Source organism: Lissotriton helveticus, chromosome 2_1 (genome assembly GCF_964261635.1).
Source record: "Lissotriton helveticus chromosome 2_1, aLisHel1.1, whole genome shotgun sequence".
NCBI lineage: Eukaryota > Metazoa > Chordata > Amphibia > Caudata > Salamandridae > Lissotriton > Lissotriton helveticus.
Window position 1 is genome coordinate 1,220,343,392 of NC_136059.1, and position 13,556 is coordinate 1,220,356,947.

The following is a 13,556-nucleotide window of genomic DNA, read 5'->3' on the forward strand; positions in this document are numbered from 1 at the left end:
ATTGTGGCACATCGTTTCTGCACACTTCATAAAATTTGGTAAAGACATTTTCGATTTGGATGACATTTGTGGAATATTTCCCAAACATTGATTACAAAAAAATAAGGAAAATGGACTTAAGGGCTGTTACCACTGGTATCTTTATTTTACAAATCTCCATGTGTCATTGACTTTGCTCTAAACAAATTGTAAAGTTACTTTTTGCAGAAGTATTCTATCAGGGGAACATCCACCAAAATCTAATAATTTCACAATTTCATCAAGTGCAAAATTATTAACTCTCATCGATTCTTCAAATGGAATTAAAGTTGAGCACATATCTGGGAATGATGTTCAGAAACATCAAAAGTCTAAACCTGATTTTATAAAAAAAAAAAAAAAGTCTAAAGGTGGAAATGGATAACCTGAGCTGTCCATATTTCATAGTACAGATTACAATAACATTTTTAACTTAACATTGAACAATTAAAATATTTTCAGAAAATAAGACCGAGCTTCTTTACCAACATAAATACTAGACAGGAAGCAAAGAATGCTGCTAGGCTTTGCCCAAATTAGCTATTCAAGGCTTCCAGTAATTTTGGACCAGCGAAAATCTTTACTTTTTAATTACTTATCTTGAAGGTATTATCCTTGATCAAACGAGAGGCACATATCAAGAAGACTGGAAGCCAAGCATTTCGGAGGCCACAGGCCAATTTGAAAATTGCACATAAACTCACAGACATAGGTGGCGGCATCAGCGTCATAAACATTGATTACTATAATCCCCCAAAAAATCAGTACTGAAGAGCATTACAAAAACCATACGGAAATTTCTGTAATACACAATAAAATCTATAATATTATGGTACAGGCTAAAAGTGAAAGCATTTTAAACTGACATGATATGATTTTTGGAAAATTAAGTACCCAAGAATGAATGCCATCAATAGTCTTAATAAACAATTATAAAAAAGGATCCACAATTGCATTTGGTTGCAGTTTAGCAATGAAATTAATCTTCAAGTATACAGTTTGTCTCATTAAAGATTCTGTACGAAATATCAAGAGCCTGATTTACATTTAAGCTGATGGGTTACTCCGTAACAGCGGTGATGGATATCCCGTCCGCCCAAATATAAATTCCATAGGATATTATGGAATTTATATTTCGACAGACGGGATATCCCTCACCATTGTCACAGATTAACCCGTCCGCCGAAAACAAAATCAGGCCATAAATTATTTGTGCAAGACATCATGGAGGTTCTCACTGCAGAAAAGGACTAAGGGCCATATGTATCAACAAACCCTTTTGCGATTCCTAAATAGCGATTTTTAAGGAATCGCTATTTAGGAATCGCAAAATGGTATGTATGAAGAAAATCACTTTTTATAAGCGATTCCTTAATCTTCCTTATTTGCGAATTCGTATTTTGCGAATTCGCAATTAAGGAATAATTTCCAATGCATTCCTATGGGCCAGGAGGCCCATAGGAATGATTGCGAAATAATTCTCAAATTGCGAATTCGCAATTTGCTAATCGCAATTTGAGAATTATTTCAAGGGTGCAGGGGTGTCTCAAAGACACCCTCCTGCACCCCTGAAATGTACATGTGTGTGCATATGGCGCACATACATGCCCTATGGGCATGTGTGTGCATCACATGCCACCTTAAAAAATGCCAAATTGTGCATTTTTTGAAGAATTCGCAAGTTACCATCAACTACAAGTCGGTGGTAATTTGCGAATTCTTAACCATAATTCGCAACCCAAAAATGCTACATACATAGCATTTAAGGAATCGCTAGATTGCGATTCCTTAAATGCTATGGCAAAATAAGGAATCGCAAATCTTTGCTATTCCTTATTTTGCGAATGTTACATACATACCAAAACATGCAAAAAGGCCGTTTGCGATTCGCAAAGGCCGAAATTCTGCGAATTTCGGCCTTTGGGATTCACAAAAGGCTTGATACATATGGCCCTTAGACTTTTATGCTCTTGGTGAAGGTTTAGTTGATCTAAACCTATAAATGCCATTACATTTCTTTAGATTGTATTTTTAACATATTTCTGGGATACAATATGTTAGGAGGAGCTTGTGAACACTAATATTGTGTAAAGGCGGCATCAGTTCACCAAAGACTATACTTAGACTAACAGCCAGCAGTACCCACCATTCTTGTTTTGCCCTGGTATATAATTGTAGGGATGCCTATCCTATCCCTGAAATAATAAAGATTGTATTTTTGTAATCCTATTTCCCAAAACCCATTAGGGATAGGTGAGAAAATGTTACAGAACAATTTTGACCCTTTGATTTTAATGTGCGCACCAATTTTTTGTATGAATCGGGATAAAACTCCTTGCACAAATTACGCAAAATGTAGATTTTAGCCTGCCCAGGTTTTCTACCAGGTGAAATCTGAGGCAAATTGGGTGAGAAAATGGCTCCCGTTATGTTTTTGGGAGGCTCAGATCGGGAAATAACATGAATTATTATCATACTTTTCTCCATTGAGGAGTGCATGATTTGGAATGTTGAACAAAGTTCACATCCGATAAATACTCAACCTCATGCTAACGGTATTTACCGAGTACATAATTTGCACCTGGGACAACATGCTGTAAAATAGGGCCTTAGTGCATTAAGCAAATGAATAGCTTACCTGTCCAAAAGAGGGATGCTGTTGACAGACGCCAGGCCATACATTAACTTATCTTTTTCTTGAGCGAGGGTGGTGGTTTGGTACTCCTGAAACATGTAGTTCCACGATGTCTCATTTCCAGAGTTTTTCATTGCATAGCGGTAAACCAGGAGCCTCAGATTGACTGGAATGCTGAAAGAGAAAATACACTCATTTTACACAGCTCAACTTTTCTAAAACATGAATTTCTTCTAGTAAATTTAATTAGTAGATACCTTTGTCCACTTAACCATTCCTTGAAATAGGCCGTTGCATTACCCAGAGCCTCTGTATCTTCCATTTTGCAAGCTAGACTTAGAACAGAGGCACGCAGTAATCTGTAAGAATAAGTCATGCAGTCAGTATATTAAAATTGAGTGTTATTCTCTACAAATTTCTATATTTCGCTACCAAAACAACCCTTAATTTCATGATTTTTTTTACAACACTTGATGTAGCCCTTTCCAAAATATAGGTAAGAAACAGCTGCAAGAAGTAAATTATATTGTTTTATAAAACCACAAACCTCTGCAAATGGGTTCCAGTATCGTTCCAACCAAGTTTGTCCACAATAGGTTTAACTTGTCTCCGTAAATATTCCTAATAATAAAAACAAGTCTTATTGTTTGTTTTCACATATTATTATGTACTGGTAGTCATCTATCTGGCATTCAAGGTAAAAAAAAAACACCCATTGTATGTACTGGTAGTCATATATCTGATATTCAAGGTTGTAGCTTTAACCTGCGCCAACACCTCAACCTACTCAATAAAGTGAAAGTCCCAAAAATAACTGTACCTCTCTTTTTTTTTAAATAGATATCATCTTAGTGCTTCACATTGTTTTTTTCTTCTTTTAATTGTTTACCAAATCGTAATTTAACAGAGAAATTTGCACTTCTCTTCTGCAATACTTTTAACCAGGCACATTTCACCCAAAACAAAAGACAATTACTGACTCTTTCTTTCACAAGACAATCATGTAAAAGATAAGAAAACATTAAAATCACTAACAATAACAATTCAATAACGCCTGTCCCGATGTGACAGAACAATTCTCAAGTACCTTTGTCCTGTCTGGGATATCTCCCATGTATCAAATACACCACAGTTGCTAAGTTTAGTACACGTTATAGTCCCTTCCCTACGATCTACAAAGGTATACAATGAAGAGGTGAGCTTGGCCATCTTAACTCAGGTTGTCTCGAGGTGGCATCCTGTAGAGGATCACTCCCTTACAGGTCAGCTTCAGAGATCATGTGGATATCGTTTGGGTCTCACTGCTGGTGTCCATGCTGTGGAGTGCTGGGTGATGACTCAGGTTGGTCAAAATCATCATAAGATTGGAACTAGAAGGAGCCCGGAAGTACTTGGGTCTGGAGAAGATGGGTTGTAACACAGCATTACGTCTCAGGCTTCTTACTACAGGTTGACATGGCTCTGATCCATGCCTTCCCTGTAGGGATTGGACATCTATACCAAGACATGGCTATGCCGTGCTTGGGCAACAGAAGAGTCAGTGCAGCAAAGGGCCTGGTGCATTGAAGAATTAACCTCACATAACTCAGGAGGGCAAGCTGCAGGAACCACTCTAGCTGATGTTCAAAGATTGACGACAGTGTGTGTATAATTTGCTGCCAGTAGTTGCGTATGTTGGGGGGATAGCCAGGCTAAGTGTGTGAATTCTGCTTATGCTGCATTGCACCTGCAGTCACTCGTGGATATTACCTGGGTCAATCCTATGTCTCTTTTTGATGTGCAATATGCCTTATGTAAGAATAGAGACACGTGGGGGACGTGCCAAGCGGGATCCGAGATGGCCGCGTAGTCTCGGAGCTCCGTGTTCGGTGAGCCCTTAATCAATCCTGCTCCTCCATCCTGTTGTCTGGAGTGCATCCCCGGGCCGGAGGTGTTGCGAGATCTCGGCCGCCGATCCGGAGCGGTCAGCGGCCCCTGCAGAGGCATTGTGACGGCCGACCTCGTTCTGCCAGGTGTGGGCCCACAAGCCGGGACCTGTAGTTGTGGCTCCGACTTGGCTACTAGTAACTTCCAGTTTGGCAGGAAGCTGGGGCCGCACCATCAAGAGGATCCGAGCGGACCATCCGGGACCCCGCCACTGGACTGTGCGGCTCTGCACTTCCGCGGTGGATGATCGGAGCGGAAAATGCAGTAGCGGCGGAAAGGAGCGCGGCGGGGGCTGCAGCTTGGTTGAACGCCGCTTCTGGAGTGAAGTGCCAGTCCCGGGGAGGAGAGTGGATCTCCCCCCAGTTTCGATTAACTTAACCTCTGGGGTGTTGTCCCTCCTGCCCCCCCCCCCCGGTGTTCCTTTGTTTGCGGCAGGGAGGCGGCATTGGTGGGCACGGGACCCTCCCCCTCCCTCTCCTTTCTCCTTCTCTCCAGCGGCGATTCAGTGACGCTGCTGGCATTGAGGTGGGGGAGCTGTGGGACTGGACTGTACATCGGGATCGCCTCTGGGTGTATCGGTGGAGGGTTGGAGGGGGCCCCCCTTCCCCCCCTTGGTGAATAACTAGCCATGCCTGCTGAATTGACAGTGCAGGCTGCGCTGCATGGCGGAAGACGTCGCTATTGGGCGCTGTGAGGTGAGGAGCATACGGCTGGCCCCGGAATCGCTATTAGTAAATTGCGGCTGTGTTACTGGATATTCCCCCCCACCCCTTCCGTGCTGGGCCCTCTGAACGCTGCGTTGATGTGAGGGGCCCCACTGGTGTTTTGTGGATATTGTCGCAGGTGGAGGTTACAGAAGTGCGGCGGCCCTGTTATTAGAGGTTGGGGCCTTCATCGTTGGGGATTTGTTGTAGCCTTGAGGGGGGAAGTGGTGGCGGAATTGACTTGTGGAACGCTACTCCCTTGGGCACTCATCAACTTGGTGGAGGAGTTCCTCTATCCCCCGCTCGTTTGCTTATCCGTTCCTCCTCTGCTGTTTGATCTTCTCGAGGTGCATCTTGGCGTTCATATTATTGTTGGGATGTGCTGTTCATCCGTGCTGCTGTGGACTCTGAGGGGCCCTTGTCCAGAATTACAGTTTCCCTGATAGCGCTCTACTCATCTGGGCATGGAGCGGGTGAAGGGCACTGGCACCAGAGGGTCTAAACCAGTTCAATCAAATAAGCTCGACAGGTACACAATCACTAAAGACATGTCAAAAGGACGGCTGCCGGAGGACTCGGTGAAGGGTGCGCTGGCTGGAGATGAACCTGAGCTCTCTCTTAAGGATGTCATGGACGCAATGTCTGGGGTTAAAACCTCGCAGGAACATAAGATGGATTCAATGGCCATATATATTAACCTAATCCATGCAGATATGGGGAAGCTAAACGAAAAGGTAAAGCAGGTTGAACTTACCACTTCCAGTCTCGTGGAAGATGTCTCCCTGTTGCCAAAGGAGGTCGGAGAGCTGCGTGACTCGCGTGTTGCCTTTGACCTCAAGTTGGATGACGATGAAGGCCGCCTTCGTCGCAACAATCTTCGCATCCTGGGTGTACCTGAAAAGTCGGAGGGGCAGGCCCCAGACCTGTTTGTCGAGGATCTCATACTCAAGCATCTCCAGCCGAAGGGCCTCAGCAAGTTTTTTGTTATTGAGCAGGCACACAGGGTCCCGGGCGGCCGTCCTAGACCGGGCACTCCCCCGCGGCCCATGTTGGCCCGAGCCCTGAACTACCAAGACAGAGATGCTATCCTTCAGTGCTCAAGAGCCAGTGCTCCCCTTAAATTTGAGAATGCTACTATCGCCTTCTTTCTCGACTTCACACAAAGAGTGCAGAAGCAACAAAAATCCTTCTTGTCAATGAAGCGTGACCTGCGGGAGAGAGGCATGAAGTACTCTATGTTGTTCCCGGCCCGTCTTAGAGTTGAGGCGGATGGCAGGGCATGGTTTTTTGATCAGCCGGGACAGTGTCAGAGTGGCTTGAGTTTCGTGGCCCTCCAGATCGAGCGGATCAGGGGGAGGAGATGGTGACTAGGAGGTTCAACTTTCCTAAATGGACGTCCAGCCGTGTGCCTTAGTTGTGTGGGGGGTGGGGGATGGGGGAGTGTGGGTGTGGGGAGGGGTGGGACGTGCTGTATCCTTTGTTTCAATGGGGGGGGCGAGAGGTATAACGTTTTGCATAACTGTATTCTAACAGACCTTTCATTATGACTTTATGGGTGCTGACCGGAGCTCTTATGACCTATCCCCCTAAGTACTTTTCTGTTCTTTCTTTTGAATGTTATGGGCGACAGGCACTCTGCGTTTTTCAATGGGCAGTTCTAAGCCTAGTGGGCAGGGCAGCGGGGTGGGGGGGAGTTGGGGAGGGAAGTTCGTTTCACCAGTTGGGTGGATTGTTGTTGGCATCAGCATATTGTATTTGAGTAGCATGCAGCAGGCAGAGGATTGTAGCTTCCTTTTCATCCATGATGATGGGGGGTAGGGAACTGAAGGTTTTGAGTTGGAATGTGAATGGGTTGGGGGACAAAATTAAACGTAGTGTGGTTCTTCAGTATCTTAAATGCCAGGCACTGGATGTGGTTCTGCTTCAGGAAACACATTTAGTCAGTAATTCATGTAAGGCTATGCACAGAATGGGGTACAGGTTGGTGGCCCATGCGGGATTCACGTCTGGTTCCAGGGGGGTGGGTATCCTGACGCGGAAGGCGTTCCCTTTGGTGATAGATTCCACGTGGGAAGATGATAGAGTCAGATTTGTTGGCATTACAGGTCGATGGGAAGGGCAGGTTCTTACCCTCTTGTCTGTCTATGTCCCCCCGGGTATGCAGTCCACTTCATTTGCTGATTTGGGAAAGCTTCTGCTCGAATTGCCGGTTGGGCTGTTGATCTTGGGGGGTGACTTCAACGCAGTGATGTCTGGAGCTATGGATAGACATTGTCCACGTGATATGGGACGCGCCATGCGATGGCTACCCAACTTTATTGATGCACTGGGTTTAGTGGACGGATGGAGATTGCTTCATCCTGATCAGAAGCAATACACATTTCACTCCGGTGCCCTTGGTAGCCTCTTCCGCCTGGACTACTGTTTGGTTCCAGCAGCTCAGGCATCTTACCTCACTGAAGCTGTTCATCTCGCCAGGGTTATTTCTGATCATTCCCCGCTTTGGTTCCGGCTTTGTATCGCATCGGGAACGGCAGGTAGGGTGGCCCTCATTAACCCCTGGTATCTTCATAACCCCAAGCTTCGCAAAGACCTCATCAAAGCTTTAGATGATTACTTTTTGGATAATGAAGTTCCGTGTCCTCTTCCATATCTCTTTGGGAAGCCTTCAAAACGGTTATTAGGGGTCAGGCTCTGTCACTGATAGCTGGAACAAAAAGGGAAAGGAATAGAGAGGTTGTTGATGTAGAGACTGAGATTGGTCGTTTGGAGGGGGAACTGGAACAGGAGGTAACACAGGCCAAATTGCATCTTTTGAGCCTTAAACAATATGATTATAAATCACTGGTCACTGATAGTGCCAGGGCTCTTGGCAGGGAGCAGCAGGGCAGGCTTTATGACCTCGGGGATAAGGCAGGGAAACTAATTGCTTGGTTGGACAAAAAGGATTGGGCTGACCGTGTCGTCCCAGAACTTGTTACAGAGGAGGGAGCTTCGCTTACAGATCCCCAGAGTATTGTTGATAGCTTTGCGGCATACTTTCAAACTGTTTATAACTCGGTCTCAGATCGACCGGAGGAGGACTCTCATTTGTTGCTTCGGGAAATACGGCTCCCTTGCCTGTCCTGTGATGACCGCAATTTTATTGATAGTGCCTTCACAACTGATGAAATAGCCCAAGCTATTCGCTCTTTGAACTCAGGGAAGGCGCTGGGACCAAATGGGCTCCCAATTGAACTGTATAAGCTCAGACCAGATAAGCTGGCACACTACCTCAAAGGTATGTTTGTTGAGGCCCGGGAGAAAGGGATCTTGCCCAGTGATCAGAGAGTTGCGTCAGTGGTGGTGATACATAAGGTGGGTAAGCCCAAAACGGCTTGTGTCTCTTATAGGCCTATTTCTTTATTGAATGCGGAGCCCAAAATTCTGGCCAAGCTTTTCTCCAATAGGCTGGTGAACGTGGTCAGTGGGCTGATCCACCCAGACCAATTGGGCTTTATTCCCCATGTTGGAGTTGGACCTTCTGGCAGGTTCACCCCTGAACATTTTGCTTTTAATGGTGACCTGGTGTTAGTGATTTTTGGTTTCTGCGTACTTTACCACTGTGTCCCAGGGTAAAGTGCGTGCGTGTAGTAAGGTTGGCCTGCCCTCCCATAGGAATGCATGGGGGAAATGTGTGTCCATGGTAATTCCTGATGCGTGGGGAGTGCAAGGTTGAGTTTGGTATGTGCGAACTCGTGAGATTGAATGCTGCGTGATGATGTGTGCGGCGTTCATGTGTCTAGTGTGGAAGTGTCACTGCCAGAAGTTGGCCTGTCTGTGCAGTGACTGTCTGGCTTGTGATTGGCTGGATCTGGCTGGTGTGCCTGGCTCCGGGAGTCAGGATGGGTCTGCCCCGGTGGTGAATGGGAGATCTGTATGTTGACGGCCGGGGAGGAGTGCACCTGGGACCTGAATTGGGCTGGGCTTTCCCCTCCACAATGCTGGCTCCACCCCTGTGGTGTGGCTGATGTCCCTGACCCATCCTGTGAATAGGCAGAGGGGCTGAGCAAAACAAAGTGCTCAGGAACCTGTTGCATCTGGTTCGCCGCTTGCCTGCACCTTTGACAACAAAGGATTTCTCTGTATAAAAAAAGGCTATGACCTCTTCTAAAATGTTCTTGTTTGCCAACTTGAAACAACCAGGGGCGTGCTGCTGCTGGGGCCCAGGGGGAGGTTTGCCTCCCTGGGCCCTGCCCAGCCCCTGGATGCCTGGAGGAATTTCCTTTTCTGGGAGCTGCTGTGCTCCACCTTTTATGTCCTGGACTTCTGGGACCCATTTCCTCCTTTTTGGATGTTGCCAAGGCTTATTACAGCCTTCCTGCGCCTCATTTTGGGGATTAGGCGCTTTGATGTAACCTCCCTGGGAAAGGGAGAGCCTGGGGGCTGAGCAGCGCAGCGCTGCAGCCCTTCCCGAGGGGATCCCCCTCGTAGGGATTCTCCCCTCCTCTTTGTGCCTACCGAGGGTGCCCACCCCTCATTTGCCGATAAGAAAATCACCGCCGCGGCCCTCCGCGAAAACTGGAAGTCAGGCAGGCCCGCCGGGACGGAGGCGGGGCCTGCACCTAAGCCCGAAGCCAGCGTAAGCTATGGCGCGGGGCTCCCATGCGCTAGGGAGAGCCCCGCGGTTGCTGCCAGGAGATGAAGTCCCAGTCCCGAGATGGGGGACTGGGTGAAGGCGGGCGCGAAGAGAGGGGGGGACTCCCATGAGGTGAGAGAGCCCCGCTCACTGCCTGAGGACGTCCGCCGAGGCCCCCGTGAGCGAAGGAGAGCCCGGCAGACTGCCCACCGAAGACAGCGTCCCCCGCCGCCTCCGGTGAGCAGCCAGTGAGTAGAGCTGCCCGGTGGGGGCGGGGGAAGAGTACGCGAGTGATTCCTGCGCAGAACTGAGCGGCCCCGCTTGACAGAGGGCCACTCCTATGTTTCGCTAATCCGCTCAGAGCCAGATGGCTCCAACGGTGGGCACGTTCTGTTCAAGGGCCTGTGCGGGTCCTGGGGGCCCGTGGTCCTATGTTCCATGCCCCAGTGTGGGGGCAAGGTCATTTCTCGAGCCGGAGAGGCTCCCACGACCCCGGGGTCATCATGGTATTTCGAGCCCTCGGGAGGCTCCTACCTACGCCCACATGTTTGCAGGGCATTTTGGCGGCCCGTTTGACAGCGGGCCGCTCCCCCCAGTTAGTAGCATTTGTTTCGAGCCCCCGAGGCTCCAGAGGGGCCCGTGTTCTGCCCCTGAGGGCCCCAGTTGTTTTAAGAGCCAGAGGGCTCCAATGCACCTGTATATTTCAGAGCCAGATGGCTCCAGCAGTTGGCGCAGTCCTTGTCTAGAAGGCTAGTGAGAGCCCTGTCGCAGTTCTGTTTCACAGCTGCCCAGCAAGTAGTGGGCAGCTGCACCGTTTAGGTTTTGCTTTTTAGGGGACTTGTTCTTTGGACTCAGGAGTGAATCTCACTCCTTCATCCCTATCTTGGCCTTCCAAAGCAGCGCAGCACTTAGTGTCAGCTGCAGCGTTTAGGCCCTGTTCTTGTCCTCAGCTGCCCAGCAAGTAGTGGGCAGCTGCTACGTTTAGGTTTTGGCGCAGTGGCGCGACCTGGACTTTGATGCGAGTTGTGTGCTAAATGTGATTTCTGCGCTAAATGTGAAGTAGTGTGGCTCACTGGTTAGAGGTGGCAGACCCGAGAGCAGAGGACAGCCCGGGACCAGGGTTCGATTCCCGGCGCGGCAGGTTTCTGGACCAGGGTCAGCGGACTCGATAATTCTCTCGCTTCGGTGCCCACTCTGATCAGCATTCACACTCGGCAACTCTGGGCATTAGCTTGCCTCATCTTCACTAACGGCCCCACCAGACCGCCGGGGATGCCTGGTCTCACCCTGGAGATACCCATTAAGGGGCCATCTCTCAGGGAAGCCAGGAAGGGTTTCGCAGCGGTCGAAGCGCCTTGGGACCCTACGGGTAAGTAGTGCGCTATATAAATGCCTATACATACATACATACATAAATGTGATTTATGTGCTATTATGATTTATGCGCTAATGCTTTGGGTGCTAGGAAATGTACTGTGTATAGAATGTTTTGCACACCCTGTTCTGATACCTCTAGACATATGTTTATGCTTAGGAGGTTGTTTTATCTAGTATGGGTTATACTAGGGTGTTCATGGTTCCCTGCGTGATATTTGCCTAAAATGTTTAGGATTGCGTAGGTGGTACTTATCTTTAGCCAGTGGTTACTGGTTGTGGTCTACAGTTGCTATTTGGCGCTATAGTTATTATATGTGCTATGTGCAAGTTCTACCAAGTGCTTATTCCTGACAGTGGTCCATGTGGCCCTGTCCCATGTATATAATCCCCTGTAAATTCTGCCCGTGCCTATGGCACATTGTAAAAGTGTGTGTTCATTATCTAATGTGTTTGGTATAATACAAAGGCTATTTTTATATAACCTTGTGTGGAGTTCCTTTTGTGGGGGGCCTTGGATGTTGTTTCTGGGTGTGTACGCAAATACTTAACTCACATTGCCTCCGGGATAAAACTTACTGCTCGCGTCACGTTGCCTAGGGGGTGAGCAGGGGTTATCTTTGGCGTGTAACTCCCTTGCCCTGACTAGAGTGGTGGTTTCTGCCTGGCTTTGGCGCAAGCCTTAGCCAACCGGAAATCCCATTTCTAACACCCCATAGAAACACGGTTCTGAATTTACGTAGGTTGCATGCCATGATAGCCAGGGCCCACACCCTGCAGGAACCGGCCATTATCGCTTCACTTGATGGCTTTTGATACAGTAGAATGGTCCTATCTGTGGGCGGATATATGAGGAAACAAATACCCCCTGGTAAAGTAATGAACTTCTAGGATAGGGTAAAGCACTATGTAGGTATCTTCCTAGAAAGTCAAAATTTGCTATGCGTTAATGATTAGTTTGTCATTCAAGTACTTGTAAGTATGAAATGTCAAGCAGGCGAGAGTTATATAAAAAGATCGATTTCATTAAAAAATGAGGGAATAAAAACACAAAAATTCAGAACAAATAATTTAGGACAAACAATATACAATACATCAAAATCACAATTTAAAATGAGGGGAAATGAGTGCTGATGGACTAGAATTGGATGATGAGGACTGGCAATCTGCTTTGTCCTCACCCAAGGAAGTTGCTGTTCCCGCTCGCCTGAGGTTCGTTCAGCTTAAGGTACTCCATCGAGTGTATGTTACTGGGCCGTGTCTGGTACGAATGGGTTATTCCTTGGATGGGTCGGGTAAGCGTGGCTGTGGAATGTCTGGCACCTTCCTCCATATATTGTGGGAATGCCCTGAGGTGGTTGAATTTTGGTCCAGAATACATGTTGTGATGGAGAATGTCACGGGTGTGTCGCTATTGCCCGAAGCCAGGCGTTGTCTGTTGAATGTCTGGGAGCCTAACGACTACAGCACAGCACAGATTACATGGGCGACCATTGGAAATATGGTTGCAAAAAGGGACATTGCTCAGCTTTGGGGATCTCACAGGCCTCCCACTGTATCTAAATGGAAGGAGAACATGGACTGGTGCATGTTTCGGGAAAAGACGGTGTACCTTTCCCGGGGCCGGCCCAGGAAATGGGGTAGGATCTGGTCTCAATGGAACACTTATCGTGGGAATATATGTACCCCCCCACATGATGTAAACCCTGACGTTTCTACGTCCCCCTAATTGACATTCAGATTTTATATATTTCCAATGACTCTGTGCTCGTCTCCTTGTCCGCCCCTCTCACCCCATGCTCATCATTTGCAATATATGTGTTTAACACTGGAGCTTTGCCTGCATGAACTCATGATCATATATCAATGTCTTTGTGCCTTGTGAGGTTTTTTTTCCCTTGTATGTTTGTTTGTTTCAATAAAAATTTTAATAAAAAAATTAAATAAAATGAGGGGAAATCTTTGTGTGATCCAATCGTTAGATATGTGGCAAGACTGAAATTAATTCTATCTGTCGTCGGTCCTGACTAAATTTGGATTTGGCCCTGAATTTATAGGCTGGGTGCGCCTGTTATACACTGAGCCACTCACCCAAATAGTTGTTAATAATCGGGTCTCGGCGTCCTTTCGTCTTGGTCGTGGCACTCGGCAGGGCTGCCCTCTCTTTCCCCTTATTTTCTCGCTGGCCTTGGAACCCTTGGCGGCTTGGCTGCGCTGAGAGCCATCTATCCGGGGCATTCGGTGGTCCCCTGATTGGGAGGACCGAATTTCCCTTTACGCG

At 47.5% G+C, this 13,556-nt stretch overlaps 1 protein-coding gene across 2 annotated transcripts in view; it reads right to left on the minus strand.

Annotated features, from left to right (window-relative positions):
• ENPEP (glutamyl aminopeptidase) overlaps positions 1-13,556 on the minus strand; it is a 297,126-nt gene that overhangs the window by 58,840 nt on the left and 224,730 nt on the right. For both annotated transcript variants that reach the window (XM_078676092.1, XM_078676093.1), the window contains exons 15-17: positions 3,201-3,274; positions 2,911-3,012; positions 2,657-2,827 (exon numbers count right to left, since the gene is read on the minus strand). In XM_078676092.1, the coding sequence (XP_078532218.1) occupies positions 2,657-2,827; positions 2,911-3,012; positions 3,201-3,274 (347 nt within the window). The remainder of the gene's footprint in view (positions 1-2,656; positions 2,828-2,910; positions 3,013-3,200; positions 3,275-13,556) is intronic.